Source organism: Alligator mississippiensis, chromosome 2 (assembly GCF_030867095.1).
Source record: "Alligator mississippiensis isolate rAllMis1 chromosome 2, rAllMis1, whole genome shotgun sequence".
NCBI lineage: Eukaryota > Metazoa > Chordata > Crocodylia > Alligatoridae > Alligator > Alligator mississippiensis.
Genome location: NC_081825.1, coordinates 33,673,202 through 33,695,352, shown reverse-complemented (window position 1 = coordinate 33,695,352; position 22,151 = coordinate 33,673,202). Strand labels below are relative to the sequence as shown.

The 22,151-nt window shown below is 41.1% G+C and overlaps 1 protein-coding gene across 10 annotated transcripts in view; it reads left to right on the top strand.

Annotated features, from left to right (window-relative positions):
- The window catches only part of LDB2 (LIM domain binding 2), a 351,914-nt gene that overhangs the window by 283,091 nt on the left and 46,672 nt on the right, over positions 1 to 22,151 (top strand). For 9 of the 10 annotated variants that reach the window (XM_014607745.3, XM_014607746.3, XM_014607744.3 and 6 more), the window contains exon 5: positions 2,684 to 2,767. The exons of the other annotated variant lie outside the window; for it this stretch is intronic. In XM_014607745.3, coding sequence (XP_014463231.1) covers positions 2,684 to 2,767 — 84 coding nt within the window. The remainder of the gene's footprint in view (positions 1 to 2,683; positions 2,768 to 22,151) is intronic. 10 annotated transcript variants of the gene reach the window in all.

Below are 22,151 nucleotides of genomic sequence, written 5' to 3'. Positions count from 1 at the left end.
AATTGGAGAGAATAGAATACACTGATGAGAAACAAATGCTAATAATAGTTTCAGTTCAGAACTTTCTGGGTGCTGAGCACTATACAACCATAGAAATCAGTGGAGCTCCATGCAGGTCCAACAGTCCACTTGCACAAAATGAATTGCAAGGTGAGGGCCAAATGGATTTAGGCCACCAAGGTACATAAGCATCAGCAGATGCAGGTAAGTGCTGAGTGAATTTTTTAAAAACACTTAAACATTACATTTGCTTTAAAAAACACCACTAGATGCCTGTCTGCCTCTTTGGGTACTTAAATAACTTTAAAATCTGCCCCACAAATCCCTGAGGACCTTTCAGCCTATGAACCTCATCTATCAAAAATGCCAGTGCAGACTCGCCATCAGTGAAACAGAGTTTTCAGGATAGGTTAGTCACTTAAAGCAAGATTGTGAAACTCATTGAGTTGGCCAGTCAGCTCCAGACCACGCAGCTTCTCACAGCTGCTGCTAGAGCTGCTCTGTCAGCATGGCCTGTATGCAGGGGTTAATGACACCAGTGCTTGTTAACCAGCTGCTGATTTACCTCCCCAGTGGGGTTCACAAACTGAAAAGCTGGTTGAGTGGCGGTGGCATTAACCTCATGGATGTTGGCCCCACTAACACAACAACTTTGGCAGGAGTTCTGAGAAGCTCTGCAGGCCAGTCGACCCAACCCTGCAGACCAGATCTGGGCAATGGCCATATGGTTCACACCCCTGAGTTAAAGCAAGATTTATGCATTTTGATAAATGACAGAAGTCTTACAACCTGGTCAGCCAAAGGCCATGTACAGACATTCGGGGAACAGACAGAAGTGACAATTTTCACCAGATCTGGCCACAGAAAGCAGTTTATGGCTGTGACCAAACACAAGTACACAGCTTCAGACAGCTTCAAAAATGACTGATTGGGTGAAAATCTGAATGCTCGTTGTGTGAGGGGTCAGATGAAGATATTTCACAACAAAGCATCTTCTGTAAGTTCTGTCTGCGCTGGGGGGGGATGGAAAAGGAGAGGAAGAAGTTTGGTCTGGGGGGTTTTCAGCACCTGCTGGAGGGCACTCAGCACCTCTGAGGTGTGGGGGCTCCAGTACATCCACATCACACTCCAGCACTGAGTAGGGAACCCCTAGAATGAGCTACCTCTCCTCCTTCCCCGCCTCCCATTCTGAAACAGTGATAATCTGGGAGAGAGAAGGGGCCATTGCCAGGGGAAACTGGCTGCAGGCCTGCCACCACCAGCTAGATTCCTCTCCCCCCTGGAACCAGGAGTGAACTTCTGTTTGGTCCAGGGGGTCGTTGTAACTCAGAACACCTCCTGCTAAGTGTTCTCAGTTACAGTGGGGAGCTGCACTTCTGTCTTGCCCCTTGGTTTCTCTTGGGAGAATCACTAAATTAAACCATAAGTGCACAGATGTTCGGGGCTTTTCTCTCAAAGCAAAAATGGCCACTCCAGGAAAACAAAAACTCAGTACAGCCAGGGTTAAATCACTCCTAGGAGAGTTTCTTCTGGAAGAGTGAATGTCTATACATGTTCTCTTCCGAGAGAAGCTATAGTAGAGTCTTCCAGCATCCCAGGATGTCCCTCCTCCCCAGGAGGCAGTGTGTTGTTCACTGAACTCTGCTGCTCCAGTGATCAGGGAAGGGAACATACCTCCTTCATAGTCCCCACATTATGGTACAGGGAGACACAGACAGTCTGGGTAGTCAGTCAGGGCTGTCCTGTCCACTCCTGACTTTGTCTACAAGCCAACTGATGGAGTCTGCAGAGCACGCTGAGTTGTGTTCACGGAGTCTCCCTGGCTGCATAGTATCAGCACTGCAAGCTGTCTGCTCTTCAGGGTCTTTGCATTCAAATGCTTGTTCAGGCATCTCCAGGTAAGTTTTTCTACCAGGAAAACAAACCTGGGAGAATTCTCCCAGATTACTTGAATGTGTGTATGCAGACAAAATCAGCACGTATTGTTTTTAAGAACTGGGTGTGTTCCAGGATTATGCTTGCTTAAAGTGATTTTAAGGCAGAAGGACGGTGTCATGGTAAAGCCCTGGGCTGGGTCTCAGGTGTTAGCAGTTCAGTTTTTGATTCTGTCACTGACTTACCCCATGACTTTGGGAAAATATCTTAGCCCCACAGTTCAGCAAGGTACTTCAGCCTATGCTTATGTTCAATCACATGAATTAAAACATGGAAGACACATACTGAAATACTTTTTACCAGGGGGTGGTGCTAATCTGTTTTCTTTTATCCTTCATCTTCCTTATCTGTGTGGACCCCCTATCTGGAGGTGATGGCTCTCACGCAGTCTGCTGCTCTAAAAGGAGCTCCTTTTACTTCAGTTGGTTTTTACACAGGCACACTAGTCTGGCCATATGCTATCTACTAGAAGATCAGGGTCTCAGAAGACCCTGAGATGAGATGGAGAAGAAAGTGTTTTGTAAAAACCAACAGAAATGGACTTTATACCACAGCAAATCAGTGTTACTTAATATTTTCCAGTTTCATCTGAGGACCTCAGCAGTGATTTTATTTATTCTACTTTTAAATTTGGCCTTAAAATGTGCATTTCTCACAAGAGTGACTGCCCCCCTCAAAAACAAAACAGAAACAAAAATAAATACGAATTAAAAAGCAAGTGCAAATTTCCTTTTTCTTCCCTGCTTAGGCACAAGACCCTCAGGTGCTGGAGCAGCTGTCCAAAAACATCACCCGAATGGGTCTGACAAACTTCACCCTCAACTACCTCAGGGTAAGCGATACTATACGTGGGGACTATTGAGAGTAGTGTTTTAAAAGGTTACAATCATCTTTGAGGGAGCCAAAGTAACAAAAATAGAGCATGAGCTTATCAGTGTTTGTAATTAAGAAAACAAAGAAGCAAATAGTGATGCCCTATTAAATGGAATAGGAGTTTTGTCATTAGTTTGCAGGAAATCAGGATGAGCTCCCTTGTTTTTCATGGACTTTTTTAACTTTGGATAATTTGACTGGATTTGTTGCCTGTAAGCTAGAAATTCTTCATCCTCTCTTGCTAAAATTTCAGATTTTCTTCCTTTCTCCAGTTCACGTTTTTGAGTCAATTACAGCAAGTTCTTACCACCATCCACTAGTTTCATCTTCTTTTCCCCCTCTCTCAGTAAGATCCAGCACTGGGAGGAAGGAAAGTTTTGGCTATGAAGGCAACAGTACCCTGCAAGCATCCATCCTGCTTTTTGCCCCTGAGAGCATGAGTTGTTTCTTCAGCTTTGCATTAAATGGACTGTAATTTTTATGATTAAATATACATTTGTTCCCATTGCTTTTTGACCCTTGAAGTACATTCAAAGTTTAGAAGTTTATTTTTATTTTCTGAAAGTATTCTTCAGAAATAATTCATCCTTGTGTGGATGTACGGTGCACATACTGAAATGTGAGTCTGGACAGTTCATATTTTGTAGTTAGCATGCAATATTTTTATTTCTAGACAGAGGGTTAAGCAAATAATGTGCATCATTAGGTAATTGTCCTTCAAATCTGGCCATAATAACTGTTTCTTTTATTTTAATTATAAGAATAATTACTCAAAATGGATTTAAGACGTTAAGATTATTCAAGAAGATACCAAATGTTTTCAGCTCAGTGCAGAGCTAGACAGAATAATAGTTATATCAGTTGCATTTCTCTATGGCTGTGATGCTGTGAGATATGGACAGACCCCTTCACTGAAGCAAAATGCAGTTAAAGTCAATATTGTTCTTGTCCAATCAGGGACAACCTGCTCTCCTGCTAGACTAGTTGGACATTGTTCAGTGTTGCTTCACATAGGTTTAAAAACATTAGGTTACCTTTTTCTATCAGTTACATAGGAGAGGTCTACCCCAATATAACCAAGAGCTGTATGTAGTATAAAATGTGACTGAAATAAGATATCATACTGGAGTTTTTGCAGGGGCCAATTCTTGATTGTTGTGGCTGTGACTGTGCAAGCTCAAAATATTCAGAGTGCCATTTTGAATCTAAAACATTGTATCAATTGCCAACACCTTTGGGATTCTTCTTTGCATATTCTATAACTGGTGCATGTGCAAATGCAAATGAAATAAGAAGGCTTTCTGTTAGGACACAGTTGGCATGATAGAAGTAATGTAGCAGGATAAAAACTATACCCAGAAAAGGAAACTGAGATTGAAATAACCATTGAAGGGGTTGCTCAAAGAGGTAGTAGGGGATAAAAAAATGGAAATATTTCCTCCCCCTCCCCACCCCCTAAAATCTTCCTTTCATAATGGTCTTATTTTATTAGCTTAACAGACAACTTTAGGTCTCTGGTTGCAAAGCTTTCTCCAGCTCCTGCTCCAGCTCCAGCTGTGGGATTCCAAAAGGAAATCATCTTATGCAAGACACTCTTTACTTCTTTCTACCTTGTAGTGAATTGATCATTCTGCTCTTTTCAGATGTACAGCTCATCATGGGAGCTCACATTAGGCAATACACTTCCAGTTTGATTTACGTTTTTTCCAATCACTTCCTTGTGTTAATTTTGAAATGAAAATCCCTTTTTAGAAGTGGTGCATTGAAAAAAGAAATCTGTTACATGTGGCTTTGTTTAAGTTTTTAGAAGTCAGCATTTTATGTGATTTTTATTTCAACCTTTCTGGTGGTTAATAATTAGTATTGTTACATGATTTTAAATAAGCTTTTAAAATTAAACATATAAATGAATTCCATTTTTCTTCTGCTGCACATAGCAAAGGCTTGTGATAATCATAAGCAAAAACTTAGCTGATAGGCAGAATTAATCATTTCTATTCTCCTAAGTGCACACAGCAGTGAGCTGTGCTGCAGTGTATTTAAAAGCAGAATTTAAACCTTGGTTTTGGATGATGCAGATATAAATTTGTAGTCTGTATATTGTCCTCTTCAGACACCACAGTAGAGTAAATCATTACTATTTAGGATAATTACAGATGCTGATGTGTAAACCTTCATTCCAGAGTGATAAATGCCCCTAGGACTAAATGTGTACTCTATATTGTCTTCATTTATTTTGACATGGTGGAAATGAAGCTATCTTGCTTAGAGGAATATTAATTTCATAAATAACTTTAAAAAAATTAAAAATAGATTTGCTTGAAACCTGGAAAGAAATTTTGCTCCCCTTTTACTTTTGCCCTATTCCTCTTGGCAAATGTGCTCTCTCTGCCTACACCCTAGAAAGAACATAGGTTCTTTTTCTCTCCATTTCTGCTTTGTTTTGTACTGGCATAATTGATTACCTCATCAATGAGGTCACATGCCTTGCTGTGCATCTTGAATATCATAGTTTTGGTTGCAGGGGGCCCACTGAGAAATAATGAGCAAAATCGTGAGGATTTAAAATATCAAACATTTTTTTCTTTAGTATCTCAGCAAATGGTGGATATTGTGAAATATCAGATAGGATAGCTATGAACTGTTGCCTATCCTCTGTCAACACATCTCTTAGGAACTAATGAAAATCCTGTACAGAGATTGAGGATGGATATGACACTCCATGAACAGTTCCCGTCAAATCATAAGAATTTTAGGTGACTAAAGCATTAGACCCAAATTCTTTTGTATGTCATTTGTTATCTACTCAGCTGTTTCCTTTGGTGTAAATGCTGATACGTCTAATTTCCAATAGAGTTGAACCTTTGCATTTTAGACCTCAAAATCCTTTCTGTCCTCTGATGGAAAATGTCATATGCTATAAAAACAAAGCCACATTTTATATACACTTCAAGTTTAAAGAAATGTTGATCTTGCACAGTAAAGTAATTAGGGCTAAACTATTCCTTTAGGCACAGCTCTGTGCAGCTCAGGAGAAGCTCACAGTTCTTCCTGTGTTCTTCGCTTACTGGGAGAGGATGGGGTTATTTGCTATAGCATGTTGCTAGGTGTGGATATACAAGCTCAGCTCAATAACCATTATGTTAGAGTACAATAGAGGTTCTATTCACAGACACCTCTCTGTTCTCCTGCAGATGAAGAACTAACCTTTTAGAGCCTGCCCCTTCCACCCACTATCTGGAGCAGTGTTTTCTACAGGGAAATAAGAACTATTTAAATTGCCTGCACACTGTGTGTGTGGGTGTGTACATGTGGGTGTATGTGTGTGGGTGTGTGTATTATGCATGTAAAATGCACAAATTGCTGCTTTTTACTGTACAAATAAGGAGTTTACATGTATAAATATGGGTTTCATACACGCTCTCACTATGAGCACAAATTATTTTGGAGATCAATTTTGTAGCCCTAGTAATTGTCTATGGCAGGATCAAGTCAGCATTTTGCAACTCTGTGTGTTGCATGTATAATGGGGGCTGCAGTGGCCCAGGCACAAAGGTGCACTTTTGACATCCCAGAGGTAGTTTGAGGCCATAGCAGAAGTGCTCACGGCATGGCCCTGTCAGATTCCAGTGAATCTGCAAATTCTGCTAAATAATTGTCACAAGGGCACGGAGAGAAAAGTGTGCATAATTATATCAATAAAAAAAACCCAAGGTTTCAGAATCTAAGAAATACCAGACACAGGGTTGTCCATGCAACCTTAATTCAGGCCCTATATGAACCTGCATTATGAAACATGCTCTGGGTGCTTAATTACAACAGCTCTTGGAGCCACTCTAATTAAAGCGCCCCCTCCTACCCCCACTGCATACTCCTGGAGCAAGTGTATAAATGCCCCTTGCTCTTTAGTTAATGTGCATTAAGACGAGCTAATGCACAGTTTCCTAGTACCTCACAATGGAGGTACTAGATTTAATTGTGCATTAACTAAAGCACCTTAATGCACATATAGATGCACCCACAGCTGCTTTCGTGCAGGTTTTGTCACTTATGAACAGTTTGTGACTCAGCTCTGCCCACATAAGCCCACACATGTTCAGTAGGCCATTGCCACAGTCAGGCAGCAGTCCTGTGAAACAGAGTCACATGCATATGGTCAATTAGATCCTGAAATTTTAGTCACAGTAACAGTCACATAAAATCCAATATTATAAGCCAGAGGACGAGGAAAACAAATTTAGCTCAAATACCTAGTGATTAGGGTACTTTCTTAGGTAAAGTGAGCCCCAAATTTTAAGCCCCCATAGCATCCTACTTCCCAGAGAAGTTCTCTAATCACTGGGCTTGTGAGCCTGTCTACACTCCTCTCTTACCCTTTTCTGTAACCTGGCTCATAGGATAATCAAGTAAGGAACATATGTGAAGCCAGGAAGAAAAGTTCAGGGAAGGAGTGTGGTTCAGTGAGACACATGCTGCCCTGAAAGGGAATAGGCTCTAGGCTCTAGCTTGGGACCCTGTTCCCAAAAGGGCAATTTTTTTCCAAGTGCTTTTTATCCAATGAATATTAAAGGAAAAGTGCAATGGGTCAGCTTCAATGGGAGGGCCAGAGAATACTCTAGCAATGCCTTGCCCATGGCTTGGTGGTTATAGCACTTTGCTAGAAAGCAAGAAATGCAGTTATAAACTTTCTCTGAATAAGGAGGACCTACAAATTGTCCACTTGCCTCAGCAGTTATCCTAATCACTAGACTAGGCTAAAACGTTGGAGGGCTTTCTTTCTTTTCCATTATATTTCTGGCAGCTATATACGTGGATGGATTCTGTTTCTCTACAGGGGTCTATCAAATCTCCGGCTGTGTGTAAGCACCAAAAACTGCATTTATGTGGCATGCATATTCTATTTAAATGTAAAAGGTGAAATAGGATTTAGGACATAGTGGGCATGTCAACATGTTCAGTTAAAGTGACTGAATGTATTCTGCCTCAGTTTCATACAGAGTAAACAAATTTCAAAGTCACCATCTACATGTGTATTTAAACATAGTAATTTATGTGGTGTAGGATAGTACCTGTGTCTGACGGGATTATCCTATGCCAGAGTAAATTAATCTACTGCACACTAATTGTGGTGCACATGTTGACAGTGATGCTTTACTGTGCATTAGATTAATGTGAAGTAAAGTCCACATGTAGGTGTGCCCAGTGTTGACCTATGAAAATTCTAATTTATCTTTTTTGCCCAGCATCACGTAAGATCTTCATCCATACTGAACTTTGGATACCACAACTAGTCCTCAGTGGGTATGTCTACAGTGCAATTAATGTACCTGAATATACTTGAATTGAGCTGGAGTAAATGAATCCCAGTGTCCCTGTCTACATGTGCATTTAAGTACAGTAATTTACTGTGCTGTCAAATACCACTTGTATCTGACAGGACTATCTGGCAGCACAGTAAATTACATCACATGTGCAGATGACGATGCTTTACTACAGAGCAAATTAATCTGCTGTGCAGTAAAGTGTCTGTGTAGGCATGCCCAGTGAGGACTAGCAAGTAGTCCTCAATGGCTCAATGTCTAGATGAAAAGAGACATCAAGTGGGATTCCCCAGGGGAGTCTGTCCTAGGACAAGTATTTTTTAATATCTTCATTAATGATTTGGATGATGACATCAAGTGCACGCTTCACAAATTCGTGGATGACACCAAGTTGGGTGCAACTGAGGACACTCAGGAGGGTAGGATCCAGAATGACCTAGATAGAATGAAAAATTGGTCTATAATCAATAACATGAAATTCAACAAGAACAAGTGCAAAGCCCTGTACTTGGGATGAAATAACTGCAGGCACAAAACCAGACTGGACAACGACTGGCTAGACTGTAGTACTGCAGAGAATGTTATTTAGTCTGGAGAAGAGAAGTGTGGCTGCATCTACATGAGACTCTGACTGTGCAGTCATTACTGCATAGTCATTTAGTACTTGTATTAACAAGTACTAAATGACTGCATAGTAACCTGAGTTACTGTGCAGTAGCATTGACAAATGGCTTTTTTCTGATGCTGGCTGCACAATAGCCCGAGACTGCTGTGCACTAGCATCACATCATGGTTGCTGGCATGTGACACTACTGTGCAGTATTCTCAGTTACTGCATAATCAGCATCTTGTGTAGATGTGGCCACTGAGGGGGGATTTGATAAGTCTTCAAGTACCTGAAGGGCAATAATAGAGAAGACAGAGATGGACTTTTCTCTGTGGTTTTAAGGGACAGGACTAGGAGCAATGGCCTCAAGATTCAGCAGGGGAAATTGAGTTTGGAGATTAGGGGGGACTTTCTGACTATAAGGGTGTTCAACCATTGGGACAGGCTATGTAGAGAAGTTGTTTAATCTCCGTCCTTGTAAACTTTCAAAAGGAGGTTAGACAGACACTTGCCTGGGATGGTTTGGTTGGGGGTGATTCTGCCGTGAGCAGGGGGCTGGACTAGATGACCTCATGAGGTCCTTCCAGCCCTACTTTTCTATGAATCCTATAATTCTGAACTCGGTATCAACCTCATTTTTTGAAATGTCTAAACCAGTTTACCTCAAACTTTAAAAATGAAAAACAAACAAACAAAAAACCCTCCACCTGAGGCAAACAACCACTATGGAAAATTTTCTTCTACATGATTGTTTGACAAACTTATAGGCAACTGAAAACAGATTCTTATAATGGAAAGTGTTAGGCAACCATAACTATAGGCATTTTAACTCTGTGCGACCAATGATAAGGTGATTCTGTCAAGGAATTTCTAGAGAAGCAAATGTTATATAGTGCACTGTTTATTGTAATTGCAATCAGGATAACTTGCATTCTTCCCTTTTAGGTATCTAACTTTTGTTGAACAAGACTGGCTGGTACTTTCTAATTGGAAAATTGATAAAGTATGTGTTTTCCCCAATCAATCTAATCCAGATTTTAAAAAAACCCAGATGCTTGAAGATATGATGTAACTAAACAATTTATAGCAAGAGTTCATCCAACATCAGTGGAAAAGAGCGTGAAGGAAAGTCATAAGGATGAATGTATAGAAAAGAAGTGATTGAGATAGAGGAAGTGGTAAGGTAGAGCAGAAGGTGAAACAGTTCCAGAAAATGGGACATCCTTGGTAAAAAATTAACTTCTAACTAAGAAATATTATAGGGAGGGGACAAAAGCTAGGAGTTAAGAGCTGGGAGGGAGATACCACTAAGAGAGATAATAATAATTAATTCATCTTAATTGATTCATCTATGTTACCCAAACATTAAAAAAAATGTATTTTGTTGATGTGGGAAACAGATTGTAGGGCAGTTGGATGGAATGAATCCCAAGAGAGTTTTAAAACTAGGGACATGATTTTCAATGGGATTTTGAGAATTACCATACATCAAGGTGTGGTACATCAGTTCTGTTTCTTGGTGAAGTAGGTTCTTTGTTTCTCTTGATAGCAGGAATTTAGGAAGTCGGTGAACAAGTAGGAATAGTGGCAAGAAGGGAGCAGGTGGTTAAAGAACAAATAAAGATTTCAACTGAGGCAGAGACAAATTTTAGCAATATTCTAGAGGAAGCAGAGATAAATTTTCCCACAGAAAACACTGGCGGGCTCATGGGTCTTAGTTTAAGAGAGTCCTACAGGAAAGATATATTGTACATGAACACAAACTGACTTCTGGTGCATGGTGGACATACAAACACCTGACCTTGGGAAGAAAATTAAGGTCTGGACTAATGAGAATGAAAAGATGATATAGAGGCTGTGGAAAGGAGGACTTTTGTCTTTGAAGCAGCCAGGAGTCAGAAAGCAGGGTGTAGCCGGGTGCACACAGTTGACAAAAGAAGGCAGAGAGATGGAATAGAGAAGGATCAGCAAGAGAGAGTGTTATTCACATAAGCTATGTACAAGTTTTAAGTTAACAGTGTTATCTCAAGAGATAAAATAATAGAGTGAAACAAGAGGACCAAGACCAAAGTCATAAGGCATTTTGCAGCAGAGAAAACAGAAGCCTCTATTAGAAGTCAGTGTAAGAATAAATAATAATAATTATTAATTAATGATAGAAATGGGAGTTAGAGAAGAAGGGTTGATGGGAAGCAGTGAGAATACCAGCTTCTTGTTCAAAGCTGTCAGCATTTCTTGTACCTTGCATGCCATGGGTGTACTTGGTGCAAATAATATGCAGAAGGCTGGGTAGTGAGTCACAGGGGCTCAGGAAAAAAGCAGCCATGCAAATCTGATGGCTCAAAGTCTCTGCTCAAGGATAGCAGATAATAAAAGTCTGATATTTCAGTCTTAAATATTAGCTGCAGAAGAGCTTTCTTGCAGCCCCCTAGCCTTCTTTGCAGGGAGATTCCGGACCTTCACCTGGGCCTATAACCTTTCACAAAGACTGATCTGTTGCTTCATAAAAGGAGGAGATAATTTCACCATAAACAAGCCATTTGTTGCTTAATATAAAAAGAAAAAAAATCAGCATCCACAAACTTTCTTGTGTCTTGAACCTGAATAGCTTGGCTCCGAACCTTAGCAGCAAATGCAATTATTTGATTTCATGGTGTTTCTAACATTTCTGGCACTTGGTTAAGCTTTTCCTTTAGAAATGGCTAAGGAGACAGGTAAGGCAGTTGTTCTTTTCTGTGGCTATTGACTGAAATTACAAAGTACTTAAAACAATTGCAATTACAAAACCAGCTGATTGGGTCCATTTGATTAGCTTGCAGATCTTGCATTTTGAGATTTCTTTTTAACCTATGTATCCAAGTAGTCATAAAGGGGGCACATTTATCTCATAGGCTAGCTACAGACATTCAGAAAGCCCAAAGGGGAATTGATCTAAGTCGCATTGTTTTCTGTGAGTGGCATAGTTTATATTAGTAGCAAACAGAACACATATTTGCCCTTGGGGAGGGATGGGGGCAAATCTTAAACTGGGTTCTGCCATTTTAAAACCAGTTTTGTGTGCTGAACTTCTGTTCTGTTATGGGTATATATGAGTTTCTGATCACTTCTACTGTAAAAATGTAATGTTTGTACCTGGCTATAAGCATATAAGAGACCTCTTAGATCATCAAATCCAGTCCCTTGGCACCACAACCAGCCACATGATATAATTCCTTTCATAAACTGATCAAGTGCTATATTAAAACTAGTTAAATTGTTTGTCCCCATAATTTTTATGTAAAATGGCAGTAATGTTCACCTGTCACTACTGGAAATACATTGCCTGATATACCTTAAAATCACATTTGACTTTGTCTGCATCACATCAGGATGGATCCAGAGTTGGTGCTATGGCACAGATGCAGCCCCTTTTCAGTTGACACCATCACAGGAGAAGCAGCTGGAAAATTTTTAAGTCCCCAAAAAGTCCTTCTTCCTCCCTTCCCTGCCCACATCTGCCACTGTCCCCAGCTGCCCCAGGGGCAGAGGGAGACTCCAGAACCACTCCTGCATGCTCCAGCTGGGCTCCACTGGGAACAGCAGCAGCAGGTGGGTTCCTCCTCTCTGCCCCATCCTCCTGGGTGTTCCTTGGCAGTCTGAGAGTGGACACAGGGAAAGGGAACCACCACTGTCTCTGCTGTTTCTGACTGAATTTGGCTTCACATGCAGCCCAGATGGAGTGGGCAGGAGTGACTCTAGAGCCTCCCCTCTCTGCCCCCAGGTCAGCTGAGGGCAGTGGGACCAGTTGTATTGTTAGGCAGAGGGCAAGGAATGGGAAAGGAGAAGACTTGCAGTTAAACATGGAAGGGAAGGGAAGATTCTTACCTGATAGAGGGATATAAAAAGTCCTTGCTACTGCTCCTGGGGTATGATCTGCCCCCTCTTTGAGTGGGGAGGAGGCTGGGAGTGGAGATACAGCCACCCCAGCTGTGCTGGTTGCTACTCCCGCACCCCTCTTTACATAATCCAAGATTAGTTTCTAGCTACAGTAGATATTTTTATTATTAATCCCTAAGCACATAGCTTTGCACTTCTTAAAACTAAATTTCATACCGTTTCTTTTATTCCAGGCCTCATGGTCTTCCTCTGTGGGAATCCAGTCCGTCACATTAACAATGCCTCCCTACTTTGGCAAATGTCATTAGCATTTGACTACGCTTGTGCCACGACCTAAGTCAGGGTTGGTCAACTTTTGGCACGTGTGTCACAAGTTGCATATGCAGCTTCTGTGTGGCACATGACAGATTGGATTGGGGATGGTGCAGGCAGCACAGAGGCAGAAAGCAGAGCAGCAGATCAGGCAAGGGAAGGATATTAGAGTGGTACTCCATAAGGGTGCAGGGCTAATTTGTGGTTCACCACCCAAAAAGTTCAGTTCCTACTGACTTATTTTCTGTTAAGAAAAATAGAAAGAAATAAAAAAGAAACATATAATTGACGCTTAATAAAAATATAGGCCAACATTTTTCAAAAGTGAATGGTAATTTCTGAAAGCTCTAGCTCTTCATTATGAGATGCCTTACAAGGATCTGACTTTTTCGAAGTACAAAGTAGCCATTGTTATCCTGGACTGTAAGTTTTCCATTCTTGCCTTAGGGAACTAAAAAGATTGTAGCAACTGTGACTGATTTTGATTTCAGTTCCACTGGTGTAACTTTATTGACTGCAGCGAGGTTACTTCTGGCTGTTTTGGGTGAAAGAGTAGATTTTAGCCCATTGGAGAATATACCTTATGGTATTGAACTGAGAATGTTAAGCCAATTCCAAAATAAGTTTTGCTTTGTGACTAATTTGATTTATGAATAAATAAATCTGTAATTCAGAAAAGTGTGTTTTAAAAGGTATGGAGGTAGCTTAGGTATTCAAGAAGTTAGCAGCCTTTGCATCAATTAAAACTATTTTCTCCATGTCTAGTAACATGTTAATTCATAGTATGAATAAAAATATATAATTAGGTGTTCATAAAATCTGTCCTCAGTTGACTCAGCTGTGAATGAGTATCTGGGGTAGAATTCTGTTTACCTTTGTTCACCTAAATGACAGTTTTCTAGCCATTTAAGTGGTGTTTTTTGGAACTTCTGCACAGGTTGTATTTCTGTTTACCTTTACACTGTGGATACATAAGCATATGTGTGTAAACTGAGCATGTGCACCAGGCTACACTGGGCAGGAACATGGTGATCTGAGTGTAAGTAAGAGGAGGAGTAACTTCAGTAGCTGCATGGTTGGGATACTCACCCAGGAAGCCAAACACCTTTGTTCTAGACCCCGCCCTGCCAGAACAGTGATCCAACTACTATGCCAAAGGTAAGGTGTTATTTAGTCCCTTCACCAGTGCTTCTGGATGGAGTGCATTGGGGAAGTTTCTGCCCTATTAGGAGCAAGATTATAGGCTACAACCCAGAGTCCCTTCCATCCAAGGCAGCAGCCATGTCACTGTGCCGTACATACAAACCAGCTTATACTCATTCTTCTGGACTGACATATCTTCCCCTTCTTGGCAGCTTCAAAAGAGAGCCTTAAATAATGCCCGACCTGTGATGTGATGGTTATAGTTCTATGCTATGAAGTCAGAAAGATGCAGTTCCAACCACCTCTGTGTTAGGGCAGGGGGGCTTAGGACCTTAATCTCTTGCTTCCTGGGCAAGCGTCCCAACCATTCAGCTCTTGGGGCTAAAACTTATGAAGGTTGTTCTTCCCATTCTCTACTGTCTAACATGTTAATCACAGGTTTCTGGCTAGCTATGTCTTTGTGATTTACATGTACTTACACATCCAGAATGGGCATGTGTATACAGTTGCATACCTTCCTAGTCATTGTGCAGCCTACTGCATATTCTCAGTCTATGCATGCACATGACACATTCTCATTGGAGGGATAATCAAATCACATTCTGTGCATAATTGCCAAAAACACTGATTATATGGCTAGAGAACTGGGTTTTGGGGCACACAAAGGGAAATAGAATTCTGTCACTGAGCTTTTAAACCTTAGCAGTCAAAGGTGAAAAAATGTGATGCACTCAACATTTCCACAGTAGCTACAGAAACTGGCATGCCTGAACCAAGCTAGCCCAGTTAGCAATTCAACTTCTGAGGATCTTGGACTTTAATTTTAATGTAGAGATGGCAGCCACAAAAAAACCTGTTTTACCATGCATTTAGTACCTATTTGAAACTTGTTGGGAGGAGTTTAAGGAGAATGGAGCATTTTTAGAATGTTTTGTAGAGGTTTTACTGAATTATGTCACTGGGAGCACTGGGCATAGGTGCCAACTCCTTGGGTGCTACAGGGCTCAAGCACCCACTGAAAAAAATTAACGAGTTCTCAGTACCCACAAGCCACATGGCTACCAGTGCCCCAGAAAAGGAGTCCGGAGGCAATCCATAAGAGGGGCATTCCTCCGGAGACCTGAGATCATGTACCAGGAAGAGCCTGCTCTCATTAGCTTTGGGCTTCCACCGGAACTGCACAACTCATGTGGAGATGCAGGACCAAGGTGGCTGAACAAAGGAGCCTTGGAGGACCCTGGACAAGAACCAGAGAAGACCAGGGCAACTAGGGAAAGAGAAATCTAAGTGAAGTGGGTGGCTGGGATCCTAAGAGCCTGGTAGTCAGGCTGGAGGCTGGGTGGAGAAGAGATCTGCACCCCAAGACCCACTGACACCCACCAGCAAAAAACAAAGTTAGCACCTATGGCACTAGGAGCTGCATGGCATTCTTCAAAATGTGCCAAAAATGGCATGCTTAATTTTATGCCTTGTTGCATTTTGTTGCTAAAGCTATATCTGCCTCATTGTTACATAATAAGAGCGAAGTTTATTAACGAAGGATCCAAACCAACTTCCACTGGAGTCCGTGGGTATCTCTTTTTATCCAAGTGTCATCATGTAGATTTTCATCTATTCAGAGGTCTTTTGTGCCCATAACATTTCTTGACATTAATTTCTGTGTTCCCTTGGGCAATTCCTAGCTATGAAAATGCCATGCTTCATGAACAAAAAAAAATGGTTGTTTTTATTGTGATTTTTTTTTTTGTGCCAAGAAAAAATGTATTTGGTTTAATCATAGATTATAGTTCTTAGGTGAGCCCAAATGAACAAATATCAACTTGGACATCATGTTTTAAGAAAAGGTTTAGGAATATAAAAGCAAAATAAAATACAGGAAAAAGTGTTTTCACAGCAAAACAGAATTTTCTCATTGTATTAATCAGCTAGACAAAATTTAGTGCTGATTTAATTAAGGGACTCTTTTCTGCTCAAGATAAGACTATTTTACATAGATTATGAGGCACACTGACATATTTCTGAGGGTATTATTTCATTAGATTTCACATACTAAGCGGGATAGTCCTGATCAGGAGTTATACAAGAGTCCTCCAAGGAAAGCCAAGTACTCTGGTAACTGGTATATATGAATAAGTAGGCACTGTTGCTTCTTCTGGATCAATTCATGTCCCATTTTTCTGCTCAGATATAGCATTTCCACTGATTCCAAAAGACAATGGATTGTTGTTGTTTATTATTATTTGTATTAGTGTAGTGCAGAGTCCAAATCTATAAGAAGACACAAACCATTCCCACAAAACTTTAGAGGAATTATGAAACTAAATAAACGTTTATGTAAGGATCAAAAGAAATAGCAAAGGCTTACTTTGCTCAGCCCCTGCCACTAAATGTCCCCATTTACTGCCTTTACACAAGATGTGTCAAGGCTATAATGCCATTTTAAAATACTTTTCTAGTTTTCAGTTGTAGGGTTCTGTATTTTGTAACTCTGCCACATGTAGTATTCTGAGTGATATTTCACTGCATTCCGGACAGACTCACTAACCTATAACAGGAGGTGAAATGTCTACCCATGTAAAGGACAGAATATTCTATGTGCTGTGGCTATGTTCCCTTACAATACATTTATCTTTAAAATAATTCTTGGAAAGCATAGCAATGAAAATGGCACGTGGAACAAAACTTAATCATTAATAGGGTGTGATGCCAAGATTGTAAATGGAATGAAAAATAGTGCAGTTCAGAATCAGCATCCTGTGATCCTGGTCCAGAATTTATCAGCAAAGCCATGTTCCTGGTGCCTTGTTTTTTTTGTTTGTTTTTGGTTTTTGTTTCAGGTTTGAGGGGGGGAGGTTTGTTTTGTTTTGTTTTTGCTTTTTGTTTTTTGTTCTGTTTTTCTGCATCTTCTAGGGGCTTACAGTACATCAAAGGCCGTGTGTTTTCTTTCTGTGCTAGCACCCTCAAGTTTTCTCTGGCTTTGTCAGATAGTAGATTGGTTCAGTTAAGTCTTATTTTAAAATTTTGGCTTATATTGTGTGTTACTTACCTACCTGAGCAAAGCATTGTATAAATACATCTGATAATATTCAGGGCTAAATTCTGTTCTTGTCTACATCTGGAATATCATTTTGGTAACCAGTGACTGACCATGATGTAATAGGAGGTAGAGTTTCTCTCTTAATATTTATATAACGCATTATTTTTTAAATATTTTAAGATTAATCACAATTAACAACATGCGGAAGCTCACAGGAACAAAACAGAGGTAAAGTGTGTAATAACTTAACTTGCAACGTAAGTGGCTGCAAAGGCACTCACCTCAGCTGCTATAAATCAACAAAGCTGCATTGAGATCAACAGTGCTACACCTAGTGACACCTCTTGAAGATCTGATCCCTGCAGTACTAATACAGTTTAGAGAAGAAGCATCCCTTTGGACTAAGAGGAAGAAGGAAATCATAGAAGCTTTGAGAGCTTTTATTATTTTTCAATGTTTAATGCAGCAAGGTTTAGAAATGCATGAAGTGCGAGAAAAAAGCAACAAAAGCAGAACTGAGTGAACTGTAGTACCCAGGAATTGTAAACCAGCTGTTGTTCCTTGTAATGCTTTCACTTTTCTGCTCACACCTTCCTCTTTTTTATTGCTCACACCTTTCTCCTATTATTTCTAGCACTGAAATTGTTCTGTTGTTTCCTTTTTAAAAAAAAGCAAGCCAGGGGTACTCAGTAGCTCCTCAGAAAAAGGTGATGAGTAGCTTACAGTATTTGCCCCCAAGTTTGATTTTTCAAAAATGGGTATAAGGTTTTCTGCATTTTTAGCTTAAAGCATTTTGTTTTAATTGTGCAAATTACGGCTGGTATATTGACAAAATGAATTGGGTTGGGTACTCAGGTGGCATAAATTATCACAGCTCTACTGTTTTCAGGGGAACTACACTGATTTACACCAGTGGAACATTTGGCTCAAAATATCAGACACCTTAGAGAAAAAAATACCTATAATTACTGTTACCACAGCTAATTACAATGACATAAAAAACCGGAATATATCAATGAGTTTAACACTTTGGATTTAAAAAAAATATCTACATTAATTTGCTTTAAGAATACAAATATATATTTTAGATTTTAAAATGAGTCGATTTGATTTCATTCTGGAAATTTTATTGTGGATTACATATCCACAATAAAATGTGTGGAGCCTTTGATTCTATCACTAAAATGTATTGTAATTTTATTGTAAAAAAAACTATCCATCTAAATGTGTAATGTCAGAAGAAGGAGTTATAGAAAGGTGAAAAGTATCATTTGTCACTGTATTCTGGCTTAAAGATGATTTGGGCCTTGGGAATTAAGGCAATATGGGCAATTTTTCTTCTCATTAGCTGCTTTATTTGTAACTGTGGAGACTGTCAGAAACACGCACTTAATACTGGTCAACTCCCCATGTATTACTAAATAACGCTGCATGAATCTTTTTAATATAGGCATTGCAATATTGTAGAAAATGCCACTGGTGATAGCACTTGTGCTCAAACCTCCTTCTGAGGGGTTTGAAAAAAATCTTGAACATAAAACTGTGTGGATTCATCTAGAGCAATTGATTTACGCTGATCACGTAGATGTTTTTATATTTATTTGAAACTCAGCAAATTTTTCCAATCCCTGCTTGAATAAAATTATGCTAGTTAGCAAGTTTAGGCACTGTGTTATTGAAGCAAGAGGGAAAGTCCAGGGAGTGCATCTGTGTTTGGTTATCAGTATTAAACACCTTGAAAGCATGACGTGGCATTAGAAAGGCCAGATGATTTCAACCACCTAAGAAGTGCCAGAAAATGCCTTGCTGTCAGACAGTGTTTGCTGTTGCAAAATGGAAATAGTAATGAAAAGAAGATATTTATACATGTACATTTACTATACGCCTATGACATCATTGACAACATGTCCAAAGTTGCAGTGTGTTAAAGCTATTTCATAATAATGTAAAACCTACAATGCCTCCTGGGATGTATTCTTCACTCTGAAACTCCTGCTCTATCTGTGCCCCTATTCTTGTAGTTTCTGATTATGTCACAAATATTTAAGATATTTGTCCTTACAGCACCACTGTGACCTAGGGAAGTGTTGCTATTCCCATTTTATAGATAGGGATCCAAGTCACAGAAGGTTTGTCTACACAGCATAATGCAGTGCCATGCAGAGATACTGAATTAGTTCTGAGTAAGCAAGCTTAGGCACTGAAATCAGTATACTCATGCAAGGACAATCTTCCCCCTGGACTAATATACCCTGCTTCACAGCAGGTTTAGTTACCACAGGGGTACAGTGACCTTAAGTATTTCAGGGTGACCACTCCATTGTGCTGCACAATCCTACTCAGAAGAACTTGGCCCAGATTCACATCAGTCTCAGACACAGCATGTTGCAGTGCCAAAATATTAGATGATTTGCCCTAGGGGGATAATCTAGTTAGGAAACTTTGGGTACCTAGGATCCCTATAGAATCAATGGAGACAGGCCCTCAATCAGGGAGCCACCTGGGAAACTGTGCACAGGGGTATGTGTGGCAGAGCACCTTTGGGTGCCTGCCACTTTAAGGGTTTGTGCTGGCTACAGAGGAGCCTGGGGGGGGGCGGGTAGCAGAGAGACTCGCCACCCCTCCCCCCATTGGAAGGATTTTAAGTGGGAAGATGTGTGGCGGCACACTTTGGGTGCTTGCCACTTTAAGAGCTTGAGCAGGCTGTGAGGCAACCTGCAGGTGATGGCAAAGCCAATCAGGTGCTCTCATGACAGCCAGGAGGCTGCCTGATTGGAGCAGGGCTGAGCAGCCTCAGTATAAAAGCAGACTCAAGGAGCAGAGCCAGCAGTGGCTGCAGGGATGGTGCTGGAGTAACATTGCTCAGCCAGAGATCTGCAGCTTCTGGGAACCTGCAGGAGATCAGGTTAGTAGCTATGGCAAAAGGAGGAGGTTCCTCAGGACCCAGTGGGGCCCCAAGCCCCAAGAAAGTGGCTGAAGGTCTGGAGCTGTAGAGAGGTCATGTACACCTAGGCCTAGAGAAGGCACAGGCTTAGAGCTTGTGCATCTACTGAGAGGCTAGGCAGGCCCTGATTGGAACTGGTGGTGAGGCCTGGGGCTCAAATGAGCCCAGTGGAGCAAAGGGCTACCAGATGTAAGATCTCTGGGGCTCTAGGAAAGCCCAGTATGAGTTGTTGGCTTTATGGTGGGCCCAGGAGGGGACCCCTGTCAAGGAAAGAAGTCAGCTGCTTGTCAATGCAGGGGGGCCAGGACTGAAGGGCAAGTAAGCCCACTGAGGGGCAGGCCAGGGCTGTGGAGAGCTACTAGCACCCTGACTGGCCTAGAGCCAGGCCAGAGTCTAAAAGAGGCTCAAGTTCCCTGGAGGGGGGGCATCACTGCCAAAAGAGGATAGGCAGTCAACAGCCAGTATGCTAAAATGACAGAGGCTGAAGCCTAGCCTCCTGATGGGAGGAATCCTATAAGGTGGTCTGAGTAAGTTGGAGTCTGTGACTGTGATGTGGTGGAGTCTATAATAGAGTGCCCAGGAATGAGCAGCCCAGAAGGAAAAGCATCGAGGATCCCAGTGAGAGAATGGAAGACCAGGGCAGGTGGGCTTGCAGTTGGTCCAGAGCAGTGTATTACACCCTTAGCATCAGGGCATTAAATAGGTAGCCTCCTGCATTTTTCCATCTGGTTCAGATGCATCAAGGTGTGGCAGACAAGTCAGGGTGGACTGCCCTAGACAGGTGGGCAAGCGGACATTGTGACAGGCCCCAGGATGGCCCCCTGTCACAGTGTGCCTGAACAACTTCCCTGCCTCAGCTTTGGTGCCTTTGTCATCTCAGGAGCCACCACACCCAAGGAAAGTGCCTACCTGATCATTAGGGGTGATGCTGGCTACCTTTTGCATCATACCTATTCATTAGAACATTTGCCTAGAAATTGCGTGATGTGGCTTCTAGGCCTTCCTCAGCTAGAGGAGAATTCAGATTACTTCCCCAACTTGTCAGGAAAGTTCCCCAACTATAAGCTGCTGAATAATCAATGTGGTTGAGTCCTTCATTGTTTCTATTGAAGCTGGGCCACTAGGCAGTAAAGAATGCAAGACTCATTGGGCCAGGAGGAAAGCAAGCAAAAGGGAGTTTGACTTGTAGCTGAGTGATAAAGGTACTCCTTTGGGAGATCTGCATTCCCAATTGGCCAGTTTGGATCTTGACCTTACTGATTTGCCCAAGGTCATTGTGGAAGTCTGTGGCAAAGTGGTGACTTGAACCCACATCTCTTATCTTAGTTTGTGGTGCAATAGCTGAAGCAACCTTGAGCTTTATGACATATTCCAGTATTTACATACGATGACACTCACCATCACTGATGGAAGGTCTTTCTCTTCCTTTTATAAGATAGACAAGGACTATCATCAGCTTTTCATTCCCTCAACTAATGGCCAACATGACAACTGTTCTGGGGGGTTTTGCTGTTTTGTTTTGTTTTGTTTTGTGGGTTGTTTTTTTTACCCCCAACTCATACTAGATCCTACCAACAAGAGAAGCAACCTCTATTTACCCACTCAGATGTCACCACCTTATGGTTGGACTTCTAAATCCATGAGTTTCACCTGAGGTGTATAGCACCTGGCAGATCTATGCTACTTCATGATGTGGGACAATGTTTTGATCCCCATGGGGAATCACTCCTATGTAAAGCCAGGTTATTCTACATAAAAATTAGTCCTCTCTATGCATTTAGGGAGGTGGTTGGGAGTTGAAAACTGACACCTTCCTCTTCAACAGATTTTCTCCTTGTATGTATATCCGAGTAAAATAAGGATTTTTGCTATTTTTAGAGAGTCCATACAGCTAGCAACCTAAATTGCACTCTTTTTTTTTAACTAGGCTTCACAAGAGAATTGTTAGCAAAGTTCTTCTGGTTGCACAGCACTTACGATGTTGATGCATGAGTCAGAACACAGCTTGGCTTTCAAATTCCAGGCAGAATTTTTAGGGTTGGGAGTTAGGAAAAAAAAAATTAACATGTAAACTGCAGATCTTATCTATCACTGTGAGATAAT